Here is a 27617-nt window from a genome sequence, read left to right as displayed (position 1 = left end):
CTTTCCGGACCAGGGCTCGAACCTGTGTCCCCTGCCTTGGCAGGCGGATTCTTAACCACTGCGCCACGAGGGAAGCCCCAGCAATTTGATTTTAGTTGCATGCCTAAGGTGAGAGTATACTACCAACTTAAGGCAGTATCTAAGTTGATACAACCCCACCCATTTGCCTGGAACAAGTGCAGTTTTCTAAGTTTTGAGTTTCTAAAACGTTCTAAGGAAGGAGAAAAGTCTGATGAAAGGAAATGATACCACCTTCCAGGTCCCAGCTGTCCAACTGTCCAGTCCTTGCTTATACCAATGAAGATAAAGGACTCCTCACAACTAGGTCTCAGCTGGTCACCAGATTCCACCTGCCACTCTTATTGCTCCTTTAGTAACAGTGCAGCTGACTACAAATGGCCCTGCCACACCTAGGGGCCCTACAAGCACCTCCTCAAAGCTATTTTCTGTGTAGTACTCACAAACCAATGGCCAGGGTCCCTTGGGGACAGTACTGCTGTTTGGAACACCAGAACCATTCTAATGTGAGGGAGCCAGGGACTCACTGCTCTAGGCCTTATTGGCTCTGAAAGCACAGCCTGCTTTTGTTCCCTTTGCAAACTTTTTCTTATAACAGGCTCCCATACCCCTCATCCATGACAGAAGAGCTGTAGGAGTATGTGTATGCATGTGCGTGTGTGTGCATATGTTTGTGTTGAGGGTGCAGAATGAAATAAGAGCTATTCTTGGGCAGGTACAAAACTTCTATAATACCTCCCTAGAAGACTTTAAATCAGCTCTTGGACAGAAGTTATATTAGATGATTTATAGTTCCCATATCAATGATCAAACAGTACTATTTATGTAAGCCTTGTCACGTGATGTCCTGTGCTACTTGGCCCTGAGGTGTCTGCCTTGTAGTATGGCCAACTTCCTCTAAAAGCAACTCTTTTCTAACCTGGTCACACAGCAATTTGGACAGCAAGAGAATACTACAGAGACCAGCTGACGCCAAAGAGGAACTGGCAGGATGGCAGAAACTCAATCACACAGAAAGAAAATGGGTCAGTACATTATGGCTTTCAAAACCTACACTCAAGTGACTAAAAATCACAGAACTCCTGCTGGAGGCCATGAGAGAGGATACTAAGAGACAGGCTCCCACATTGCCTTGACTGCTGTCACTCCTATAGGGCAAGAACCTCTTAAGTGTCCTCATGCCATCTACTCCTGCAACACACATTCAGGACCTGAAGCCAAGAGTGAAGGTTCTCAAGATGTATGTGTTGCCAGACTCAGCAATGAAAGGTACCTACCCGCTGTGAGCCGAGATTGGCTTTCTAAGGACTAGCTGTACATAGTAATAAGTTGTATCCTCTGTGATTGAATGCTGAATTTATAAGAGATCTCCATCATTCTCAAGCACATTAATGACTGGTTTCTTAACACAGTTTTCTTGGTAATGGAAGACAGTGTCTCAAAGAGTAGTGCATGTAAAGCCTTCGTACCTTAGATGTGAGGTCCCGATGGAAAATGCCTTTGAAGTGAAGGTAGCTGAGGCCCACTGCTATGTCATAAGCCAGTTTCACCCTCACAGTCCAGGGCAAATGCAGGTTACTGTCTAGCAACTGTTCCAGGTTTCCAGAGTTGATATACTGCAAAACAGAAGGAAAACCCAGCTACCATTTGTCAGGAATGCTTAGGGTGGTGGTGAAACCACTAAAGAGTAGACACCTAGAAGATAGAGACTGTATTTTTCTTTTGAAGTTACTGAGGGCTTATTCTGCATCCAGGCACTATGGTAGGTGCTGCACCTTCCTTTGAGAAGATCACAATCTATTAAGGGATATAGACAAACAATATAATGTAGTAAATGCTAAAAGATGGCTTTGTACAGGTACGGCAGCACTGTGCAGCACAGAGGATAAAGTTACTAACTCAGTCTAGGCATGTCAGAGAAAGCTGCACAAAGGAAATAAAGGAGTCCAAAGGATGACTTGGGGGAGCAGGAAAGAAAGTCCACACAGAGGGAGCCGCATATGTAAAGTTATAGGTGAAGAGCATGGTGTATTCAGGAAACTAATTTACTCAATATGGCCAGAGTGCATGAGAGAAGAGGCAGGTGAGGCTGATATGCTTTGCTAAGGTATATGGACTTTATCCTGTCTATAAGGAACAAAAGAAGCCTTTTAAGCAAAAGAGCAACATGTTCATATTTGTTTTTTAAAGAAAAGATTATTTTAGCAATGGTATGATAGATGGATTAGAGTGGAGAATACGGAGAAGGGAAAATAGGTTAGGAGATTATTGCGATAATCCTGGTGAAAGAAGAATGCCTGAGTTAAGGCAATAGTTGAGGCACTGGAATAGAGCAAGATTCAAGATTTAGATGGCAAAGTCAAAAAAAACTTGATGAATGCTGGATGGGGGGATAAGGGCAATGAAAAGCTCCTAGGTTGATCGCAGGCCACTGGTCCCTGGGTGCCATTATTAAATATCCAGAATACAGGGAGAGGAGCAGGTTTTTAGAAGAGGCAATGTTAAAAGATAGTGAGTTCAAGTAGGACTTGTTGGGTTTAAGGGCATGTGGAGATGTCCTATAGAGAGTCAGTTTGAAGTTTAGGAGCAAAGTCTGGGCTAGAGACTAACATTTAGGAGGCAATGACATTGAGCTGAAGTAGTCACTGAGGCTAAGGAATGTATGGAACTGCCCAGGGGTTAACATGTAAGGTGGGAAATTACCAGAATCCCAAGCAACTGTAGCATTTAAAGGAGCAGGCAGAGGAGGAAGAACCAAGCAAGAATGTCACCACAGAAGATAAAGGAGGAAAACATTCCAAAGAGGAAATGACCAATAGTATCAAATGCTATAGATCAAGTAAGATGAGCCTGAAAAGTGTCTACTGAATTTGCAACTGAGAAGTCACTGGCAACCATGGCCAGAGCAGTTACAGTAAAGTGGTTAAGATCAGAGTAAGATCAAAGTGAATTGAGGTGTGAGTAGGAGATAAGGCTAAGGGGAAATGACATGAAGATGTACTCTTTCAAGAAATTTGGGTGTTTGTCATTCCTACATACCCATGAAGAGCTGCTTTGCCCTTTTTTTTTTAAGAGCAAATAAGTCTATTTATATAGAGATAATAAATAATAATAACAAAAATAGCAGCAGCAGCTGCAGCTAATATTTATTTACTTGGTACTTGCTTTGTGCCAGGCACTACTCTGAGAACTTTCCATTAATTACATCATTTAATCTTCATATAACCCTAAGGTAAGTGTACTATTATTCTCATTTTACAAAAGGCATTTAGAGGTTAAGCAGCTTGCTCAAGGTTACCCAATTATTAAGCAGCAGAGCCAGGGTTCCAACTCAGGCAGTCTAGCTCTAGAGTTCATGATCTACCCCTACATTACATTGGAGAGCCATGGTGTCTGGGTACAGAGAGCCTCATGCAGAACAGGAGCTCAAAATTTTTTGCCGATTAAATTCATGAACTTATTCAAACCTTACATGATGTATTATCTGCCTCCTCTTTCCAAGGGAGAAAAAGGGGAAAATTCCTCTAAGCCTAAAATTAAGCTCTTAATACCTTTTTGGAGTGGGGGTGATATTGAATTTACAAAAGACTAGGGAACCTAATGGGAGAGAAGGCAAAAATTCTGAATTTTAGGGACTTCCCTGGTGGCGCAGTGGATAAGACTCCACGCTCCCAATGCAGGGGGCCCGGGTTCTATCCCTGGTCAAGGAACTAGATCCCACGTGCCTGCCGCGACTAAGAGTTTGCATGCCACAGCTAAGGAGTCCGTGAGCTGCAACTAAGGAGCTCTGGAGCCACAACTAAGGAGTCCACATGCTGCAACTAAGGAGCCTGCGAGCCACAACTGAGGAGACCTGGAGCCACAACTAAGGAGCCCGCCTGCCACAACTAAGACCCAGTGCAACCAAATAAATAAATATATATGTAGGGCTTCCCTGGTGGTGCAGTGGTTGAGAGTCCGCCTGCCAATGCAGGGGACACGGGTTCGTGCCCCAGTCCGGGAGGATCCCACATGCCGCGGAGTGGCTGGGCCCGTGAGCCATGGCTGCTGAGCCTGCGCGTCCGGAGCCTGTGCTCCCCAACAGGAGAGGCCACAACGGTGAGAGGCCCGTATACCGCAAAAAGAAAAAAAAAAAAAAAAAAAAAAAAAAATATATATATATATACATATGTGTGTGTGTGTATATATGTATATATATATATATATATATACACACACACACACACACATTTTTAAATCTGAATTTTAGTCCAAGTCTGCCTCAACAGCCATTTTACTTTGGACAAATCAACTAATAAGGCTACCCTTCAGTTTTCCCACATAAAAAGTAGGTATGATAATCCATGATCCATATTACTCACAATGTTATTATAAGAATCGAATACAAATACATGAAAGTGCTAAGAAAAAAATATAAGTTCCATATAATGAGATTTTCTGATGTGGTAACATAGCACCAAAAAGAACCAGTTGGGGGCAGCACGATGCAGCACTTTAGATCCTTGGATGAAGTGGATCAGGTTTGGCAAGGCAGAGAGAATGGCTAAAAATACGCCAAACTTCTCAAAAGGGAAACCTGTTGATCTGCTTCATCTTGCTTGATAATCCAGCTCTGGAAATCTCAAAACGAGGTATAACGACAGCATTAGCATAGTGCCCTCGTCTCTTCACTCTAGTTGAATCTGTTCACAGTTTACGTCTGAGGTGCTCATTTGCTAAAATGAAACTGAACTTGCAAATTCCAAGCTATATGGGGGCAATGAAGCTAACAGCTAAACATGCAGACAAATTTCTTTAGCTCTGAGAGTGAAAAAGATATGAAGAAGCGGTGGTTCACTTGTTTGGCGTGGTGACAGTGTGACATGGAAGGCCTGACTTTGGGAGCCACTCAGGCTTCCTACTGAGGGCCAGGCAGAAAAGACTGGCGAAAAGCCTGTATGTGCATTCTCTGTGGGCCAGGCTAAGCCAGGACTCTTGATTCTGGTTCAGAAAAACACATGTTTATTACTCTGTCCAGTCATGTCTCTGAAAGCCTGAGAAATCCACAGACTAAGCCACAGGGTGGAGAGCAGAGGAGAGAGGCGAGACAAGGTGAGGAACCACACTGGCTAGTAGGCTCTGACTTTTCCTGGCAAGATGGAGAAAGCACAAACCAGATCCAGAGAGGGAAACCAAATGGAATTTATTTTTACAACCCACTTCTCTTGCCTGCCTTCGGTGAATACTTTGGTGGAGCTGATAAGCCTCTGGGCCCTCAGAAACCACAACTTCTCAATGTCTCAAGACCTTTGCACGTATGAGGAAAGAAAGTTTGAGATCTGCCAAGAAGGAAGATTTCTAAGTTGCTACACTGTGTGCCCATTAGTCGGAACGTCCACTTCCCTATAAGCAACTCCCTGTGCAGACTCAGCTGGTGTGTTCTCTGAACAAATCCCTCTGTGGGAAGCAGAGGCAAGAACAACTGTTCCAGCACATTCAGCTTTCCGGGTTGGGGATAACAGCTGCTTTGCTTTCATTTTCTTCCAGACCACTCCCTTGGGAGCTCTACAAAACAACCTAAGGCACTGGCAACACATTTAAATACCTACTACAGAGAGAAGATTTCATAATTTTATTGTTGTTCTTTTAAAATTTCAAGTTCAGAAAACTATAATATCAGCCAATCAAATGGGTTAAAGGTACTTCAATACCTTTAAGTGACTGTTCCCCAAATTTACCTACACCAAAACCTCTCCTCTTCATGGTCTAATAAAGTGTTAGAGTTTCTGCCATTTCATTTGTATTTGATACTTGATTTCATTAAAGACTCTTTTCTTAGAAGGCACTCAGTAAACAAATGTGTGTTTGGTGACTAAACAATATTACTATGTATGTAAGAAATCATATGCCAACACCCTAGAAAATCATCAAAGGGACAGGTAAGTGGACACTTAATTCTCCACTCAGGAATATCAATTCAGGGAATTCCCTTGCTGCCCAGGGGCACTTTCATTGCCATGGGCCCAGGTTCAATCCCTGGTCGCTGGGGAACTAAGATCCCGCAAGCCTCACGGTGTGGCCAAAAAAAAAAAAAGGAACATCAATTCAGGTTATTTCTACAAAGATTTATTGAGCACTCCTCCCATTCCTGTCACCCCCATATGAGAGTAAGAACCTATCCATTTACATCAACATTATATCTCCCAGTGATTGGAAGAGTCCCATCCACATAGTAAATGTAGGTATGTAAACACTCAGTTTACACCTTAAAGAAGTTCAATGAAAGACACATAGGTAAGTAAATAACACTAATAACCCTTTAGCAGAGGTAAATACTTGGGTATGAAAGTAGGTACTGAGGAGTTTAGAAAGTTTCAGAGAAAAAGTAACACCTGGGTTGGATCCTAAAAAGATAGTTAAGAGTTGTCTAGGCTGAGAGTATGGTTCTTCCCACATACACCCTATAGGCTCTGATGGTACCACGCAGACACAGACAGACACATAAACATGCCCATACAAAGAATATTCTGGAGCAGGACTAGGCAATACTTACCTCTCCCCGAAGTAACATTCACTACACCCAGGGCTCCTGTTCTCAATTCTTGCTGATTCTGATCATAACCTCACCCAGTCATAACCAGTCAGAAGAACAAGGCAAACGGCTACCTTTTTTTTTTTTTAACTTTGAATTATCAATATACTGATATCTGTAATCAAACAAACATCTATGAACAGTGGTTCAAAGACATATTCAGAGAGGTTCTGAAGAAAACATCAACTGTAAGAATTATTATACCTTTTTGATGAATCTGCCCAAATAGCCTAGAGCTAAGGCACTTACCCAAGGCAGATAAATGTGCTGCCATCCAACTAACAGGGATCATTTGCTGCCACTTAATTAGCACAGTTGTCCTGAGGTAGACCCATTCATCTCTCTATCCATCCACCTACACAAACACTGAAAACCTACTACATAAAAACATAAAACTAAGTGGGGCCAGTCCCTGCCCTTAGTTCACAGTCTAGTCTAGTTGAGTTCACAGTCCAGTAGAGATGACATATAATCAACTAACAATTTTTTTTCATACAGGACAATGATCAGACATGCTTCACAGAAATATCATTCTAACAGTAATGTAAAAACTGTATGGAAAGGTCAAGAATTGAGGCTGGGGGGCTTCCCTGGTGGCGCAGTGGTTGGGAGTCCGCCTGCTGATGCAGGGGACACGGGTTCGTGCCCCGGTCCGGGGAGATCCCACATGCCGCGGAGTGGCTGGGCCCGTCAGCCATGGCCGCTGAGCCTGTGCGTCCGAAGCCTGTGCTCCGCAACAGGAGAGGCCACAACAGTGAGGGGCTCGCATACCGCAAAAAAAAAAAAAAAAAAAAAAATTGAGGCTGGAAGAACAGTTAGAAGGCTTCTGGAATCATCCAGGTGAGAAGTAACAAATGCCTGAGAAAGACAATGGCAGCAAGAATGGAAAGGAGGTTAATACCTGGAGATATCTCAGAGGTAGAACCAATATGATTTGGTATTTAATCAAAGGCAGGGAATAATTAAAAGAGATACGGTATACAAAGTATGTCTAGCACAGTGCTCAGCTGACAGTACACAACTCATCCTCCCCACTATCAATATCTAATCATCATCATCCCTCCCCTTGGTCACGCCATTAGCTTTCTAACTAGTCTTCTTTTCCCCTTCTTACATCTTGAACAGACTTCTCATTCCAATCAATTTTCCTTAATACAGCCAAGATTAACCTTCTAAAATACCAACCTGAAGCCACTCCCTTGTTAAAATTATTCACTGATGCCCTATTACTCTTAGGATAAAATCCACAATCCTTAGCATGGCACACGAAGTCTTTCACTCCTGCTTATAAGGGTCTGACCCCTGCCTACTTGCACGTTTGTGCACATTGCTGGTCCCTTTACCTGGAATACCTTCCCCCACATAGGCCTGGCTAATCATTCATTGAGGATTCAGTTCTGTTTCCTGGAAGCCCATATGTAGGGTTGGGAGTAAAAAAGACATTCTATGCAAAAGGAACACAAAGATAAAGTGCAGAGATTAGTAGTCATTCTTTTTTGTTTTTCTTTCCCTGCGTAAAGTATAAGTAGGGGAGAAGGGATAAAGCTAAAAAGTAAAGCTGGTCAGTAAATTATAGTGGTGAAGCCCACATACTGCAGAGTTAGACGGCCTAGGACTGAATCTCACCTCTGACTAGTTGTGTGACACTGGGTTGGTTACTCTTTAATATTCATCTACAAAATGGGAATAATAATAGAACCTAATCTATAGAATTATGAAGATTTAATGAACTAATGTATAAAATGCTTAGAACAATGTCAAAGGAAGTTCTCAATGTTAGTTGTTATTATTGCTATTATTATTATATTTATTGTTAGTGTAAAAGTTCTGGAACACCAAGATGAAACATCTATAGCTAATTTAGCAGATCATGGGGACCACTAAAGGTTTATAGGTAAATGTATAATATAATCTATTGTGTGTTGAACTATGTCTCCCAAAAAGATAGGCTCAATTCCTAACCCCTGGTACCTGTGAATGTGACCTTATTTGAAAATAAGGTCTTTGCAGATGTAATCAAGTAAGATGAGGTCCTATTGGAGTAAGGTGGATCCTTAATCCAATATCTTAACAAAAAGAGGAGAGGAGATACAGACATACAAGGAGAATGTCATGTATCGATGGAGGCAAAGATTTGAGTGATGCATCTGTAAGCCAAGGAACACCAAGAGAGACTAGGAAGAAGCAAGGCAGGATCTTCCCCTAGAGCCTTCAGAGAAAGCAAGACCCTGCCAACCTTTGATTTCAGACTTCTAGCTTTCAGAACTATGAGGGAATAAATTTCTGTCTTTATAAGCCACTCACATTGTGGTGCTTTGTTAGGGCAGCCCTAGGAAACTGATACAGGACCAAAACTACATTTCAGAAAGCCCATGGTGGTAGCAGGATAGAGGAGGAGCTAGAGGGAGGTTTGAAGGGTACTGCATCAGTCCAGATGAGAGACGACCAAACACCTGACTTAGAATGCTACCATAGGTATGAAAAAGTGGGCTAGAGTTAGAACAAGCAGAGGTAGAATCTAAAGGATTTAGCAACTTAATGGTAGATATGAGAACTGAGGAAAAAGAGTCAGAGGCAACTCAGAGATTCCAAATAGATGTGTTGAGAGAAACAACGGGAAGAGATCCTACAATCTTATATACCAAAAGTAAGTCAGAAGCTCATCAGAAACCAGCATCAATGCCAAATAGCCAAATCAGTGGCTTGTCAAACCTCTTCTCTGGATGGGCCCTCTGCAGAGGAGGGCCTGGGCCCCGACCTAGTTTTCACTGAAGCCCAACAATGCCATTGTGCTGGCCACTGTATATTTGTTGGTTGGCTCCAAACACAAAGGCTAGCAGACATCCCATCCTGCTGGATTGGTTTAAAGAAGAAAAGAAAGCTTTGTTACTGCCCTGGGTAATTCCGGGACAGGCATCCCAAGAGCGCCCTGTGGGAGGCTCATGCTCCAAAGGAGCCTCCTGTTCTCAGCTCGAGGTTCCACAGCCACTACAAGTGCACATCCACACATCTGCCAAGGCCTGAGTTTGCCACGGTTCAGCTCCACTCCAGGAGGTCCACCGGGACGTGCCTGACTCAGTCAGTAGTAATGAACTGATTCAAAGAGAAAGGGAACCCAAAATGTGTTTCAGAATATTTAAATGTTTCACTCTCTCTGCCTTCATATATGTTTACTGCCCAGAATACTCTTCTTCCCCTTCACAGCTTTGCTAATTCTTATTCATCCTTCTAAACCCAGCTTGAGTCTCTTATTTTGGAAACCATTTCCTGATACCCCATCCCATACTTTGTGCCACTTTGGCCCCCTGTATGTATTTCTACTATTGTTATCATATTGTACTATAACCTTGATGGCAGGGACCAGATCTTTCTCAACTTTGTAAGCCCAGTATCCGGTGACACAAACAATAAATTGTTGAATTAACAAATGAATAAGTACATTTAAATAAATAGAGGCAGATTTTAAGTTCCCTCTTTTATTTGAAGCCCTCCCAATTCTGTCATTAATGTAACTTAAGATCAAAAAGAGAAATGTGCTTTGAGAGGAATTTTCTGATAAATATCATGCAAAACAAACATTTAATAATGTTTACTATATGGCAGATACTATGGTAGCAATGAATTTAAAGCAAAATACAAAACAGTGTGTTTGGCCACTTGGTAATATGAAATTTTGAGGATCCTTTGACACTCTGTCAGCAGATTCCTTAAAATGGTCAGAATCACATGGACTTAAAAAATATATCTAAGATCTCCTTCTGAGAATTATAGAGGGTATTTCTTTTATCAGTAGCTGAAAGCCAAGTAGAAGAGGCCATAAAGATATCGCCCCCTCTTTCCTCACACTTCCCACAGACACTTAGCATAACCCATTCACCACTTTAAGAACATGTTTGTTGGGCTTCCCTGGTGGCGCAGTGGTTGAGAGTCCGCCTGCCGATGCAGGGGACGCGGGTTCGTGCCCCGGTCCGGGAAAATCCCATGTGCCGCGAAGCGACTGGGCCCGTTAGCCATGGCCGCTGAGCCTGCGCGTCCGGAGCCTGTGCTCCGCAACGGAAGAGGCCACAACAGTGAGAGGCCCGCGTATCACAAAAAAAAAAAAAAAAAGAACATGTTTGTTTAACGCACCTGAAGTAGTAAGTGTTTTTCTATGCACATAAACTACTATAAACAACAAAATGACTGTTTACCCACAAGATTCAAAAAAGTATGACTGGGACATCCCTGGTGGTCCAGTGGTTAAGAATCCACCTTCCAATACGGGGGACACAGGTTCGATCCCTGGTCGGGGAACTAAGATCCCACATGCCGAAGGACAACTAAGCCCTCGCGCCACAACTACTGAGCCCACGTGCCACAACTAGACAGCCCATGCACCACAACTAAAGACCCTGCATACCACAATGAAAGACCCCGCATACCGCAACAAAGATCCTATGTTCCCCAACTAAGACCCAACACAGACAAAAACAAAAGAAAGGAATGACTAAGCTTTTCCCACAGATTTTTAATTCTTACAGCAAACATAATCAAAATCAAATTTCTTTAAATAAACATTAAAAGATAAATCCATAAAACAAATCTTCTCAAAGAAATGAACTAAGATAACAATAAGACTATTTTCTTTGCCCCATAAAGCTCTACTAGCAATCAATGGTTCCAGACATGATTTATGATCAGCCCAGGGCTCCTGAGTACTCCATCCAGCTTGCTTTCCTATCCCCAAATCCATAATATCTCTACCAGCAACATGGCTATTAAGGTCATGTTTAAAAGCATTCTTCCCTCCAGCTTGCTACCCCACATCTACTACAACCCCACATCCTCCAGCTTCAGACAGGAACCTCTGACATTCACCTGGTGATTGGGCTCAGAGTGAACAAAGCAATCTATTAAGGAAGACAACACATCCTGCCTCCCCTTAGCAGATCTCAGGAGTAAGGGCTTGACAGTGGACAAAATGTAAATGGAAACCAAAAGAGGTTAAGTTTCTAATTAAGGTGATTTATATCAAAGGAGACTCTGTCCTCAAATAAGCTAATCATTTCTTCTACCTCTTCTGCCCATATCAACACACCACTTGGTCTCTGGGTAAGGAAGAAGTCAAGCAAAAGTTAGAGGCAACTATAAGCTCAAATGGTATCTTCTAGTGGCAAACAGTAGGTTGGGGGGTAGAAAGGGAGGAAAGGTTTCCAATTTGCTATGTGGAAGACAACTTCCCAACCCAATAGTCATGCCAAGTACAGGCAGAAATCTCCTCTGAAGGCTAAGGGTCAGATAGGTAACTAATTACCCGCAAGTTCACAAAAATTCAAAAAGACTAGTTGGAGTTATCGAAGGAAGGGGTGGGAACAGAGGACTCAGCCAGTTCTGGTTCTACTGCTGAGAAAACAGACTTGAGGTCTGGTGTATACATAAGTATCTACAGCTGTAAGGAAAAAGAGAGAGCCTTTTCTTTGGTTTCAGACCATCTCAAGTGTCAGAATGATGTGCCCTCTGTAATTCCCTGGCAGTCCAGTGGTTAGGACTCTGCAGTTCCACTGCAGGGGGCATGGGTTCGATTCCTGGTTGGGGAACTAAGATCCTGCATACTGCACGACCAAAAAAAAAAAAAAAGAGAGAGAGAGAGAGAGTAAATGAGAAAAATCAGATGATTAATCTTGAGTGAAGTTAAGTCTGGATTTATTTTACCATGTTCCAAATTATCTTTCCTCTATCAGCCACTGGACTCTCTGGGAAGCAGCTAATGCTGGTCTAAGGCCAACTCTCAATTCAAACAAAGCAGCAGATCTGGATGTCATGTCACTCAGAAGCGTTCTAGGGATGCTAAATTCTAAAACATTTTTCTAAATGACTAAAGGCAGAGAATGACCATAGCACTGAATTCTAAACCCTTTCCAAATAAATTCAGAAAGTTCTAACACACAATTAACTTCACTTCTTGAGTTCACTGAGAAGAGGTTCAATGCCATTCCTAGATCAGTGTCTAGCAGAATAAGCCCCAATAAATACTAATTGAATTAATGAACAAATTAAGTGTCCCTAACTATCTATCTACATATAGAAATTCCTTCTACACTCTCCATGAATCAGCTCTCATCAGCTACCTCAGTCCTTAGACCTTAGACCAGAAAGCTCTTGCCCAAGGAAAGGCTTTAAGATGTAGTGATGTGTTATCCCTGAAAAGCTCAAATGCTGAGTCTCGTCTTCTGTAGCGAAGAGACTATGCCGATTACAGTGTTATGTTAAAAAAAAAAAAAAAAAAGGGGGGGGGGGGCTTCCCTGGTGGCGCAGTGGTTGAGAGTCCGCCTGCCGATGCAGGGGACACGGGTTCGTGCCCCGGTCCGGGAGGATCCCACATGCCGCGTAGCGGCTAGGCCCGTGAGCCGTGGCCGCTGAGCCTGCGCGTCCGGAGCCTGTGCTCCACAACGGGAGAGGCCACAACAGTGAGAGGCCCGCGTACAGCAAAAAAAAAAAAAAAAAATCTCAGGTAATACACACACAGCTGAGGAAGTTCTCCAGCAGCACTCTCCAAGTTTTCCACATCTCAGTAAATGAAACAACCACCCACCTAGAAAATGGGCATCTTTTTTTTTTTTTTTGCGGTACACGGGCCTCTCACTGTTGTGGCCTCTCCCGTTGCAGAGCACAGGCTCCGGACGCGCAGGCTCAGCAGCCATGGCTCACGGGCCCAGCTGCTCCGCGGCATGTGGGATCTTCCCGGACCGGGACACGAACCCGTGTCCCCTGCATCGGCAGGCAGACTCTCAACCACTGCACCACCAGGGAAGCCCGAAAATGGGCATCATTTGATTCCTCACTCTTCTTTCTTACCTAAGTCACAAGACCTTGTCTTTCTATTTCTAAAACAGATCTTTAAAAATCTTCACAGATACCACCGCAGTTCAAGCTACCCACATCTCTCATATAATCTATACGTTTCTCCTCACTGGTCTCCTTGCCCTCACTTCCGTCCCTCTACAGTCAATTCTCCAGAGCAGCCAAAGTGCTATTTTAAAATGGAAATTGTATCCTACTACTCTCCTGTCTAAAATCCTTCAACTGCTTCCTGCTGTATTTAAAACAAAATTCAAAATACTCACCATGGCCTATAAGGCCCTGTATGATCCAGCCTCTTTCTCTCAAATTTTTAATCTTCTTCTCCTCCCTAATCTTCATGAATATCTCCTTTTCTTTTAGGTATTCTCAGAAAAGTATTTCTATGACCTTATGTACAGGATAAGCTAGTCAGTATCAGCATATATACATTGTCCTTACTTATCTCATGGATGGATCAACAGTTTTTTCAAAGGTACATACTCATGAGGAAAATAATGCCCAAGGGTATGGAATAACAATATAATATGATGGGATAGATCTGAAAGGCAGTCCATTCTAAGCCCCACATCATACAATTGAAGTCCTTCTATAACATCCTTGCCAAGGGGCCAAAGTAACCCATATTAGCTTTATGAAGAGAATAGTTAGGGAAGAGAATAATCATACTAAACACAACTGTCCTCCTTAACGGTGGTGCCCTCTAACCAATACTCCAACTTTCCAACATCTAAGAATGTGATCTTTAGCTTCCTGAGCTTAATAAAACGGCAGTGCCTGAGGAAGCCTGCTATTTCCTCCACCCCAAGAACCCCAAGCTCTTCAATGACCTGTTACCTATTTGTTGCTAGTGGTAAACAAAACAGAACATGGTCCCAGTCCTACTGGAACTGACATATGAGAGAGACAATAAACAAACATTCAAATAAATGAAGATCTATATGTTATGAGATGTGCTACAATGAAAAAGGAAAGAGTGCTATCAAAGAGAATAATAATCTAAGTAACGATCTAGATGCAGGGAGATCACTGGGAAAAGCCACTACAGTAAAGTGAAAATTTAAACTAAGACTTGAAAATTGAGTTAAGTAGGTAAAAGTGGAAAAAGAGCTTTTCAGTTATTATTTAATCTAATTCTTAGCTTCTTTTTATATAAAATAGCAATCATAATAGCTATATCTCACAGGGTTGTCATAGGATGAAAAAAAGAAAATGCATGCAAAACTTTACATTCCAGATATATGAGCTATTTCTCTAACAAGTATTATGATTTTATAATCAGAAAAATGTTATTTTTTTTAAAAAGTGTCCCTGATACTGCCAAGTACAATAAATTATTGGTTAAAAAAATGAAATATTTTCTTATCCAAACACCTTAGTTGACTTGAAGACTTATCAGGTAAGTAACATGTCTGTTGTTTTATTTGTAAGTTAGTGCTCGGTTCTGTTCCTTCTGGGTGTACCAGAAACGTATGTTTGATTGACTAGCTAATCTGGGTAGAAAAGAAATTGTTGAGCAAATTAGTTACAGAGGAAAAGGATGACTATGCAAGAGGCCTTACAATTGAACAACATAAGAGGCCATTTAGAAATTACTCCATTCATGAGGCAAGAGTTCCAGCCATTCATACAGGTACTAAAATGCATTGGAAAATTTACCTCAACTTCACTTTTTGGATGACATAAAGTGTTTGTTGTTTGCTTCCTTTCTCCCTATTCAATCATTCAGCCAATGTCTATAAATGAGTGTCCTAAACACAAGGTACTGCTGGGAGATTAGGAGCATACAGATAAGTAAGACACTATCCCTGCCATTATATAATAGCCAGCAACTGGTTTTACATAGCACTTTCACAGTTACCTCATTTGAACTTTGCAAGATCTTGAAACATTCTGTCATCCTTTTCTTTATTTTAATAAATTTATTTATTTTTATTTATTATTATTTTTTGGCTGTGTTGGGTCTTCGTTGCTGCACGCAGGCTTTTTCTAGTTGCGGCGAGCAGGGGCTACTCTTCATTGCAGTGCGCAGGCTTCTCTTGTTGCCGAGCACAGACTCTAGAGCGCGCAGGCTCCAGTTGTTGTGGTGCACAGGCTTAGTTGCTCTGCGGCAGGTGGGATGTTCCTGGAGCAGGGCTCGAACCCGTTTCCCATGCATTGGCGGGCAGATTCTTAACCACTGCGCCACCAGGGAAGCCCTGTCATCCTTTTCTTATGAATGAGGAAATCAAGCCCAGAGATTTAAATAACTTGTCTATGGTTATTCAACTAGTAATGGTGGAACCTGGATTTGTACCCAAGTCTTTTGACCCTGAAGCCTGGGTTCCTCCTCTATTCTAGGAGCTTACACTTGTGCAGGGAAACTAAAGCAAAAATAACTTTAATATATGGCAAAATGTTTAAAAAGAGGTGTCAAAAAAAGTGTAAGAGAAGGTCAATGGAGGGAAACATTTTGACTACATAAGGGAGAGGTACGGAGGTTTAGCAGTGGCAGAGAAAGAATCAGGAAAGGTTTTATGGAGGAATAAGTGGACTTTGAGCCAAGTCTTGAAGGGAGGGAAGATTTCTATAGGATAAAGGCAAAGAGTGTATTCTGGGCTGAAGAAATAATATGAATAAAGAGGCAGGAAAACACACAGTGTTTAGTAAACACATTAAACCCAGTTTGCCTGAGTTATAGAGTACTTGTTAAAGAGGAGGAGAACTAGAAGAAAAAAAGGCAGGATGATGCTAGAGCACAGAGGACCGAATATCAGGCTAAGAGTTAATCCTGAGTTCCATGTTTTAACACTGGCTGTGCATCAAAATAACTTATGGCACTTTATTAATTTATTTTTAAAAACAGATGCCTGGGCCTCACCCAAGACTTTAACTCAATAGGTCTTGTGTGAGGTCCTGGCATCTGCACTTTCTAAAAAGCTCCTAAGCAATTCTGGTAAGCAACTAAGGTTACAAAACTATGCTGTAATCAGCGAGGAAATCACTGAATGCTTTTGAACCAGAAAATGCCACTGATTATTCATTTATTCATTCAATCAACAAATATGATGAGGGACTTCCCTGGTGGTCCAGTGGTTAAGACTCTGTGCTCCCAATGCAGGGGGCCCAGGTTCAATCCCTGGTCGGGGAACTAGATCCTACATGCCACAACTAGAGATCCTGCATGCCGCAACAAAGATCCCACGTGCCACAACTAAACCTGGCACAACCCAAATAAATTAATTAATTAATTAAAAAATTTTTAAAGATGGTATTAAAAAATATATGATAAGCAGCTATCATTGTCAGGCACTATACAGGACCCAGTGGATGTCAATGCAAACAAAACAGTCAAGGAATTTATAAACTACATACATAAGCAAACAGTGAATTAAAGTCAATGGTAAATACTATTGTATTATGGGAGCGTGTAGGAGGGGTACCTAACTAATCTTGGGAGATTAGAAAAGGCTCCCAGAGATAGTAATATCTAAGCTGAGTCCTGAAGGTTAAATAGGAGTTGGCCAGACCATTGGGAGATGGAAGGATTGTGTCCTAGGCAGAGGGAAGAGCTGGTGCAGAGACCCGAAGGTGGAAAGGGTCACATCCCATTTGTGGAACTGAAAGAGAAAGAGGTTCAGTACAGCTGTAGTGCACAACTGAGACAAGAACCAACAGGTCAGAGAAGAATGAGCAGTGAGGCCACAGAGATAATGAGTACCAGGATTAGAGGTTTTGACTTTAACCTGAGGGCAATGAGGAGCCATAGAAGGGTTTATGCAGGGAAAAACAAAATTAGATTTGTATTAAACACTGTGGTGTTGGCAAAAAGACAGACATACAGACTAATGGAATAGAATAGAAAGCCCAGAAATACACCCTCATGTATCAAAGGAAAGGATAGTCTCTGCAACAAATTAGAGATGGAGAAATGCAAATGAAAACCACAGTGAGATATCACCTCACACCCATGCAACTATTAAAAAAAAAAAAAGGATGTGGAGAAATTAGAACCCTTGTGCACTATTGGTGGGACTGTAAAATGGTATAATAGCTATGGAAAACAGTATGGTGGTTCCTCAAAAAATTAAAAATAGAACTATTATATCATTCAGCAATTCCACTTCTGGGTATATTTGCAAAAAAACTGAAAACAGGGTCTCAGAGAGACATATGCACACCTACGTTCAAAGCAGTATCATTCACAATAGTCAAGAGGTAAAAGCAACCCAAATGTCAATTAACAGATGAATAGATAAGTAAAATATAGTATGTATATACTTACAATGGAATATTATTCAGGCTTAAAAAGAATGGAAATCCTGTCACATGTTACAATATGGATGAACCTTTAGGACACTAAGCTAAGAAAAATGAGCCAGTCACAAAAAGACAAATACTGTGTGATTCCACTTTTCTGAGGTACCTAGAATTGTCAGAATCATAGAAACAGAAAATAGAATAGTGGTTACCAGGGACTGGAGGAAGGGGGAAATGGGGAGTTGTTTAATAGTATAGAGTTTCAATTTTGCAAGATGAAGACGATCCAGAAATCTGTTGCACAACAATAAAAACATATTTAATACTAACTACTGAACTGTACACTTAAAAATTGCTAAGATGGTTAAAAAAGAGATCTGTATTTTAAAAGGACCACTCTGGCTCGCAATATGGACAGTATGGATTTAAGGTGAGGAACAAAACTGACAGGGAGACTAGTTTAGAAGGTTGTGGCGAAAGAGATGGCAATGGCAGAAGGAACTGGCCTAAGGTAAATGCATTCAGGGTAGTAAGAGGTAAAATGGTCAGGTCATGGTGACTGAGAAGATGTAGAAAATGGGAGAGATCAGGGATGAAGGAAAAGAGAACTATCATCTGTAGAAAAGCTAAGCACTCAACTAATACTTTTACAAGTTAGTAATTCATTTAATAAACATGTATGAAGTAGCTACTTGTGCCAAGTACTACAGAAGGCTTTAAACAACTTTTCTGCCCCTTCACAGAACAACTTCTCCTTTTTGAAGCTCACCTAAACTGGCCGTTGACACAAAGTGTCTGCTTAATAATTATTTGTTGAGTAGGAAACAGACACAAGCAATTTCTATGAGAAGGTGAAATGAGCTAAAATGAGCATGTTGAGGAAAGAAAAGCTTATGATTCACTTTGGAAATCACTGATCTAAGAATTTACTATATAAGCAAGCAATGGTGACCACGATAACAAGAAAAGACCAACATAAAGAGCAAGTAAACACAGAAGGTACAGACAGTAATTAGGTATCAGGTGTAGGAATGCTGAAATGCCCTTGAATAGTAGGAATGTGTGAGAGGTATATTGGGAGACCACCCTCTCTCCATTGAAGATTCAGCAGTGAACAAAATAGCCAGGATCAAGGAGCTTAAAGTCGAGTAAACTGGATTACAGTCAGGTGGAACTTGACTCAATCCTAGCTCCACTACTTAGCTAAGAGACCTCAGATAAATTAATTTCTCTCTGAGCCTCAGATTTCTCACCTGTAAAATGGGGAAAATAGCATATATTCCATGGGATTGTACGCTAATTTATCCCCACCCCCACCGCCAAGGGAGAGGCTTAGCAGGACCTGGCACACTGAAATAAGAAAAATGACTTAATGATTTTCATTATTATTACTCGGGAAGTAATACAGCAGTTGAAAAACGCCTCCTTCTAAATCAATAAAATATTTTCTAGTGAAAAAACTGATAAACAGAAACAGGAATGTGCACAAGGAAGGTATCATTCAGAGTACTCCGTGGAATCCCAATGTTCTATAAAGTTATTTCCACTTGGAGATAACTTGAACTTGAACAGGTTCAAACTCAACCTGTTCAAAACTGACCTCTTGATCATTTCCCATCTTGTACCTCCTGTAGTCTTCCCCATCTCCATTAACAGCAACTCTATCCTTCAGATTCTCAGGCCAAAAACCTTGGTTATCCTTGAGTTATTTCATCTTCTCAAACCTCTCACCGAATGCATCAGGAAAGCCTGTTTTCTCTGCTTTCAAAATAGATCCAGAGTCACAAGGTCCACTGCTACCACTCTGGTCCAAGTTACCATCATTTCTCACTTTTTTTGGTATAGTCTCTATTTATTGCATGGACTCTGTTGCAATAGTCTCTCTTAACTAGTCTTCCTGCTTTCAACCTTGCCTCCTTTTCAGTCTATTCACCACACAGTAGCCAGGGTGATTCTGTTAAAAGGTAAGTTACATCATGTCACAACTCTACTCAAAAACCTCCAAAGACTTCTCAATTCACCCTGAGTAAAAGCTGAAACTCTTACAATGGTCTGTAAGACACTACGTGCTCTGGCCCATGTTTCCTCTCTTACCTTCATCTACTACTATTCTTTTTTACTCTCTCTGCTGCGGCCACATCACCGTCTTTGGACTTCTTCGACCACATTCAGCACCAGGCATTTCTGCCTCTATGTCTTCGCACTTACTGTTCCCACTGCCTAGAACACTCTTTCCCCAGATATTCACATAGCTAGCTCCATTACCTCCGTAATTTTTGTCTCTTCTGTGATACTTCCCCTATCCACATATTCAAAATTGCAAACCCCACAGCACAAAACACCATATATATTACAATTTGTTTTCCTGTTTAATCTAACTCCTCTGCCCACCCCCTGCTCATTACAATGTAATTTCCATGAGGGTAGAGATCATTATTTGTTCATTATTATATTCCCAGTACCTGGAATAGTGCTGGACACATAGTGAGAGCCAGTAATTTTTTTTTTTTTTTGAATGACTAAATGAGCTGGAGGCAAGCTAGCAAGTCAGGGGAAAACTTCTTTAAGAATAAAGTAAACTAAATGAACTCTTCTATTATTTGTGGGTTAAACTGCCAACCGCAAATTCTTATTTCTCAAATGTCTTAGGGAGTTACTAAAAATAAGGGCAGAAAACATGTACCACAATTTATTTAGAGATTTCTTTATTACTAAATGACCAAACCAAAAAGTTAAACAGAAGCTACTTTTTTCAAAAGTAAAGAAGATGCCAACATGTATTAATAGGAATGCTTTAGCTATTTTTACAAGTATAAATGAAATAAACTTCTAATTGTGAAAGGACTTGAGATGTAACATTTCACACTATTTTTGACTTTTGGCTCTTTCCACTGGAGTTAATTCAGCTTTCTTATATATACTATGGGCCCAGCCACACGGGGCATTATACAGACCCTATTTAAGAGACTGAGTTCCACTAGAGGGATTTGACATAACTTGGAAAGTGGAAGGGAGAAGAGAGACAAGGGTCCTGGAAGGCATATCTAAGGCCAGCATGTGTAGAAGACAGCAAAAAGACCCACCCAACTAAAGGGAGCAATTTGAATTCTGAAATCCGATTAGAGAGAGTCTAGAATGCTAAACAGAAGTTTTTAAACAGAAGCATCACATTATCAAAGTATGCCTAATGAAGATTACTCATGTAGTAGCATATCAAATTGAAGCAAAGATATATTAGGGACAGGAAAAGCAGCCACATGCTTGAAAGATAGGGTATGGGTATGCTGCCAAAGTTAACCCAAGGCAGGCACCAGACAACTTTGCATTTGGCTCAAGGTAAATAAGGCCAGGAGAATACTCTGTACTGGGTCACACAAAAGCAAGAAAAGCAGCAGGCAAAACTAATGGCAATATCACTGCACACCAAGAAACTAGAATCGGGGTCTGGCTGCTCATTTTTATAAATAATGCATGAGTTTGGTCACTGAACCCACAGAGTTTCCTTTCATTGTAAGCTCTCTGATTATATAAGGCTTCTTACAAGTCTGACAGAAACCGACTCAGAAACAACACATATCAACCCACATAAACAAGGAGTTTCCAAAGTAACTCTGCTTTAAGAAAGAAGGTGTAGAGTTGGGGTGGAAATGGTGAGTGAGAAGAGGATGAGGGCTATGTGAATTAAAAAATTCTCTTCAGCCACCTGCAGGGCTGACCATTCCCTCATGAGGGAAGAGCATTTCTTTCAGTACCAAGTATCTACCTGGCTGAGGTGACTTCGCTGTAAAGAGGCCAAGCAATTGCTCTGTTTATAGCTAAGTGGTTCTCATTGCCACAGTGGAAAAAAGAATAGTTTCTCCATGGCAGAAATGGCAAGAAAGACCCCAAAACATCCTACCCGCCAAGCAATTCTTTTGCTGACTCCCTGGACCAGAGTATTGTCACTTGAGGCCTCTGCCCCATAACCTTATACCCTACTCATCCCCCAAATTCCCAATCTTCTAGGCACTAAGAGGTTCTGCACAAAGACTGTTTGATTATGAGGATATTTCCCTCTTTGTGCTTTTCTTAACAAACTAAAAAACAAGAATAAAAACAAAACAAAAACAAAAAGCACAAAAAAACATTATGAGATGTCGTATAATCTGTCTGGAAGCATCTCTCTCTCCTCTCTTTCTTTGACAGCCCCCCCCCCATCTTGAATATAGAAGAGAAAACATATAGCATGTAAGTTGGTGGCAGCCACTTTTTATGAATGACAGCCAACCTTAGGGTGAAGCTGACAATGTAAGCACAGAACAAAGAGATGGAAAGAGGTGGTGGTGGGGGGTGTCTCTGGATAACATCTATTTAGCTGTTGAATTAAACCAACCCCTAACCTAATAAACTGCTGGAATTCCAGTTTACATGTCCTTTTGTTGCTTAAGGCCATTTAACTATTTTCTGTTACTTGTACCCAAATACATTCTAATATATCCAGTAACCAGAAAACAGCTTTCCCAAATAACCCAAAATATACAAAGTTAGTCAGAATCGAATTCTACAAATACTACACATGCTACACATACAAGAACCTGTGCTCAGCACTATGAAGAATACAGACGTGAATTAAGGACATCATGTTGTAATGGAAACAGTACAGGGTTTGAAGTCAGATGAACCTGGATCTAAATCCTACTTTGGGGAAATCATTTAATTTCTCTCAGCCTTAGTTTTTTCATCTATAAAACGGAGGAAATAGGACTGTAGAATTGTGAGAATTATAGCTAATATATAAAACACCAAGCATAGCACTTAGCCCATAGTGGGAGTTTAGTAACTGGTAGTTATAATTTTTAAAATGAGAGCAAAGTCTTTACCCTCAAGTAGGGTAGAAAAGACAAATAATTATGATGTGCTGACTGGGATATTTATAGGGTATGGGAAATTGCAAACAAAGGTTCCAATTCTTCACCCCTTACTGAATCACTGTCCTTTGACATGTAACTTTGCAGTATGCTCCTAGTGTGGACTCGGGCATGTGACTTGCTTTGTCCAACAGGATGTTGGCCAAGCAAACTTGAAGATAAGCAGAATCATGAAAAGCACTTGTGCAAATGGGCTAGCATACTCTTGCTATTCTGGTTTCATCTTAAAAAGGACATGTCCAGGTTAGCGCACTGGTCCCAGAAGAGAATGAGAAACAGCTGGAGCAAAGTGCCCCACAAAGCCCAGCCTAGAGCAGACCACCAGCTGACCTGCAGATGCATGAGTGAGCAAAAGTGAGAGCAGCAGAACTGGCCAACTGGAACCAGCTCAGCTTAGCTGAACCTGCAGAGGTATCAGAAATAAATGTTTACTGTTGCATGGTTTTGTGGCTGGATATTATACAGCAATAGCTAACTGACCATACGGTTATATTTTCTGTCTTTAAAAACCAAAGATTTCCACTTCCTTGATATTTGTGACCAAATGAAAGATAAGGTTAGGTCTTCTGAGTCAAAGACACACTTTTAGATTCTTAATTCAACTTATTAAACTCAAAAGGTTCTACACCTAATCTTTTTTTTTTTTCTTTAAAGGAACATTTATTTATTTATTTATTTATTTATTTTTGGCTGCTTTGGGTCCTTGTTGCTGCACAGGGTTTCTCTAGTTGTGGTGAGCGGGGACTACTCTTTGTTGCAGCGCACGGGCTTCTCATTGTGGTGGTTTCTCGTTGCGAAGATGGGCTCTGGGTGTCAGGGGTTCAGTTGTGGCACACGGGCTCAGTAGTTGTGACACATGGGCTTAGTTGCTCCGCGGCATGTGGTATCTCCCCAGACCAGGGATCAAACCCGTGTCCCCTGCGTTGGCAGGCAGATTCTTAACCACTGCGTCACCAGGGAAGTCCCTCTACCTGATCACTGTTGTGGCCTCTCCCATTGCGGAGCACAGGCTCCGGACACGCAGGCTCAGTAGCCATGGCCCACGGGCCCAGCCGCTCCACGGCATGTGGGATCTTCCCGGACCAGGGCATGAACCCGTGTCCCCTGCATCGGCAGGCGGACTCTCAACCACTGCGCCACCAGGGAAGCCCTACCTGATCTTTTATCAACTTCTTTCTCTTTAACAAATACTCATTTGCTTAAAAACTTAGAAGTCTATCCTTACTATAGGTAGTTTAAAGAAAACACACCTAAATGTCTTACTGTTCCAAGTTCAATTAATGTCTACAATTACAATTAAGACTTGTGGAAATGGGCTGAAGCCCAGAAATGTCTATATCACCATTGTATATGAGAAATATTCTTCTTAATAATATCAATACTTTATAGGCATTAATAAGAGCTATGCTTGTCTCCTATAATTATTGGTAAACTACTTTAAGAGAAATAAGGAATGGTGCTCACATTACTGTGGAGGGCAGGCATTCTGCCAACCAAGAAATATTTACTAAATATCATCCAAGTTCCAAGCAGTATGCTTGATGTTATTAGTAATTTATTTTTATGATCCTTAGTGAAACCAATAGCTGTGCTGTCAAGTCAAATTATAAGGCAATTAAACCTAGGAGTCTCCAGAAATCTATGGCATGATGGCCTTTGCTGATCCCCTTCTGAAAACAAGCAAGAACATTTGGATATTTGGGCCTCACGGCCTTCAGCCTATTAACATCATAATAAAGATTGTTAATATCATAAACTATATCAATATCTCATTAATGATACTGGAAATATACTCACAAAGCACTTACTGTATATTGTATATGGCTATAAACAAGCTAATAAGCAACAGAAAATATTATTTAAGTGCAACATGGCCAAAAGAATGTTGCATTATGATCATACATTACTGCCATTTCTACTACACCCACTTTTAAACTTGAGACATGATCACAGATTTCAAAGCATGTTCTTCTTTGTCAGTAAAACCAACACACAAGCCCTTCCAATGAACTCACGTTTCAGAAAACAGTGATATAAACGGAGTGCAACAAATACTTTTACAAGTGTTTATTAGTTTATTAGTGCCAGAGCTTTAGTGGATAGAAGGCTTGAGAGGACAGAGTTTTGTCTTTGAGGAATTTATAGACTTACTTCTGAGAAAAGAAATACACAGAAAATGTTTCTTGATCCAGGATGCGGGTTATGGGTGTGTTCATTTGTGAAAACCTAGTGAGATGCACACTTTTCATGTGTGCTTTTCTGTTATGTTATACTTTGTAAAATTTTTTAAAAATCTAATGACATTAACAGTAGTACAGAACTAAGTACCAAATGAAAAATACTGACAATTCAAGGAGTTCAGGAGGGACTAGTCACTGTTAATAAAAGCTGTAATAGTTAAAATGTATTAAGCAATCACTACATGCCAGGTACTGTGTTAAATAAGCGTTTTATATTTCATCCTCACAATATCACTGTGAGGTCATGATCTAACCAACAGTTACTTGTCACAATTACATAATTACTCCTTCCTCCTTGAAACCCCTTCCTTTCCATTCCAGGCCAACACACTCCTGGGTTTTCTTCCTATCTCCCTAGCTACTCTTCGATCTGCCTTTTACCCCAGACTTTTAAAATTCAAATACTTTAGGGCCCAGCTATAGTCCTCTTCCCTATCTAGATTCCCTGGGATAGGTACTACTATCATTATTCCCGTTTTACAAGTGAAAACACTGCAGCACAGGGAGATTCAAACCTAGGCAATCAATACTACAGAGCCCATGCTCTTCACTACCTCACTAACCCACTTTCTTTGGTCTTCCATATAAGAGGCAGGACATAGCTACATACACTTCACATTCCGGTATCCTCAGTAATTGAGAAAAAAGACATAGGGTAAGGCACACGGGACCCTCCTTGATAAGATATTAACGATTAATACCAGGTACCAAGCCAGCAGGAAACCAATGCTCTTGCAAATTCTGTTAAACAATTTTCCTTCCTAAATTTCTTCACTTTGTGTTTTGGTACTTCTCAAGGAGAAATGTGAAAACATTCTAGAACATAGATTCTCAAACCTAGATGCTCATTAGAATAATCTGAAGAGCTTTCAAGAATACATATGGGCCCTCTGAAGACCTAGTAAACCTAGAGTATTCCAGGAATCTGTGCTTCTAAGAAGCACCCAAGCAAATTCTGAAGTTGGTAACCCAGTACCTGAATTTGGGAAGCCTTTGTTCCAGAGAGGATTCTCTGGTCCTCAGAGGCTGAGTAATGACTACCACATATTTACCTGCCTATAAGAGGCTGAAAATGAAATGAGAATAAAGATGTAAATTCTCCAAGGAGTAGTTTCCTTCAATCAGGAAACTAGAGCAGCAGCAGTGGAATTTTAGATCAGGACACCACAAATTTCTGGGTAGTCTGGGAATTTGTTGCCATGATAGAGTTTGCAGCCAAGTGATGCCATCCTTTAGTTTAGGAGGGGGTCATCTGGGCAGCAAGAACCAATATAATATTTGAGCACTCATTCCCCGAGAACTCACCACGTGTTATTAGGGAATCCAAGAGTATTAATAGATATGGCCATTGTCCCCAGGCTACAGAAGAAAACATTGTTAACATGCCATTTTTGCATAACCATAAATGCACACATATTTTGCGTACATATGCAAGTAACAATTACAGTGGAGCCATACATGCTGAAACTAAGGCAAAGAAGTCACTACAACACGCTCATTGAAGTCTTACCTCTGTGAGTGCATGCAATTGTCCTTGATGTACACACACACCCATGAACCTACAAAACGAAACAGATGTTTTTTTAAACAAATGAAAAGGACATGAACATAACTAGTGTAGTTGCACATGCAAGACAATCCAATACCTGTGAAGTCTACTGGGTTCCTGTATAACAGCGGTCCCCAACCTTTTCGCCACCAGGAATGGGTTTCGTGGAAGACAATTTTCCCGGGAAGGGGGTGGGGTGGGGTGGGGTGGGGGAGGAATGGTTCGGGTGGTAATGCGAGCAATGGGGAGCATTGGGCCGTGGCAGATGAAGCTTGGATCGCTCGCCTGCCATTCACCTCCTGCTGTGCGGTTCCTAACACGCCACAGACTGGTACTGGTCCTCGGTCCGTGGCCTGGGGACCCCTGCTGTATAACAAACCTTGATAGCACTCCTGTAACTTTCTAAGTTTATCATGAAACATCTGGTTGCGGCAAGACCTAGTGGTAAAAAGCAATGGTAGGGACTTCCCTGGTGGCACAGTGGTTGAGAGTCCGCCTGCCGATGCAGGGGACACGGGTTTGTGCCCCGGTCAGGGAAGATCCCACATGCTGCGGAGCAGCTAGGCCCGTGAGCCATGGCCACTGATCCTGCGCGTCCGGAGCCTGTGCTCCGCAATGGGAGAGGCCACAACAGTGAGAGGCCCGCATACAGCAAAAAAAAAAAAAAAGCAATGGTAGAAAAGGGAGGGGAGCAAGCCTTTAAAAACAGCATGGTATAATGGAACAAGCACCAAACTGGAAGCAAAGAAACCTGGTGATGGTTTAGCTCTGCCATTATCTGACTACGTGCTCACATACACAGAAAGGTCACTAACCCTATGGGGCTCAGTTTCCTCACCTAGAAAGTAAGTAGGTTGAACTACCCAATCTGACGGTCTGTAATTTACAAACAACAAACGGGTTGGGAGCACCCGCATTGGCTGGATGACAAAGGGCTAACTTCCTTGACATAAAAAGAACTCTTCTAAGTATGTAATTTTAAAAAGAACCCAGTAGAAAAATAAGCAAAAGGTACATGTGTAACTCACACAAAAATAATAAAGGGCTAATAATATCAAAATGTACTCTAATTCCCTCATAATTAGAGAGATGTACACTAAAACAGGAGATACTACCTTTTAAATCTATCAATGAACAAAGATTAAGAATGATAATGCTTGGCAAATTCCCTGGTGGTCCAGTGGTTAGGTTGAGTCCCTGGTCAGGGAACTAGGATCCCGTAAGCCGCGCGGCACAGCCGGAAAAAAAAAAGAATG

The 27617-nt window shown here is 41.4% G+C and overlaps 1 protein-coding gene across 4 annotated transcripts in view; it reads right to left on the bottom strand.

Moving 5' to 3' along the window:
* The window catches only part of TESK2 (testis associated actin remodelling kinase 2), a 130231-nt gene that overhangs the window by 12178 nt on the left and 90436 nt on the right, over positions 1 to 27617 (bottom strand). For 3 of the 4 annotated variants that reach the window (XM_022575564.3, XM_022575563.3, XM_089923447.1), the window contains 2 exons: positions 26323 to 26371; positions 1488 to 1634 (listed from right to left, as the gene is read on the bottom strand). In XM_022575564.3, the coding sequence (XP_022431272.3) occupies positions 1488 to 1634; positions 26323 to 26371 (196 nt within the window). The remainder of the gene's footprint in view (positions 1 to 1487; positions 1635 to 26322; positions 26372 to 27617) is intronic. The other variant, XM_022575565.3, reaches the window with a different exon arrangement.

Source organism: Delphinapterus leucas, chromosome 1 (assembly GCF_059928025.1).
Source record: "Delphinapterus leucas isolate spDelLeu-1000000601 "Yukka" chromosome 1, BTC_Dleu_Yukka2, whole genome shotgun sequence".
Lineage (NCBI taxonomy): Eukaryota > Metazoa > Chordata > Mammalia > Artiodactyla > Monodontidae > Delphinapterus > Delphinapterus leucas.
The sequence above is the reverse complement of the archived record's forward strand: the minus strand, read 5'-3'. Positions and strand labels throughout refer to the sequence as shown.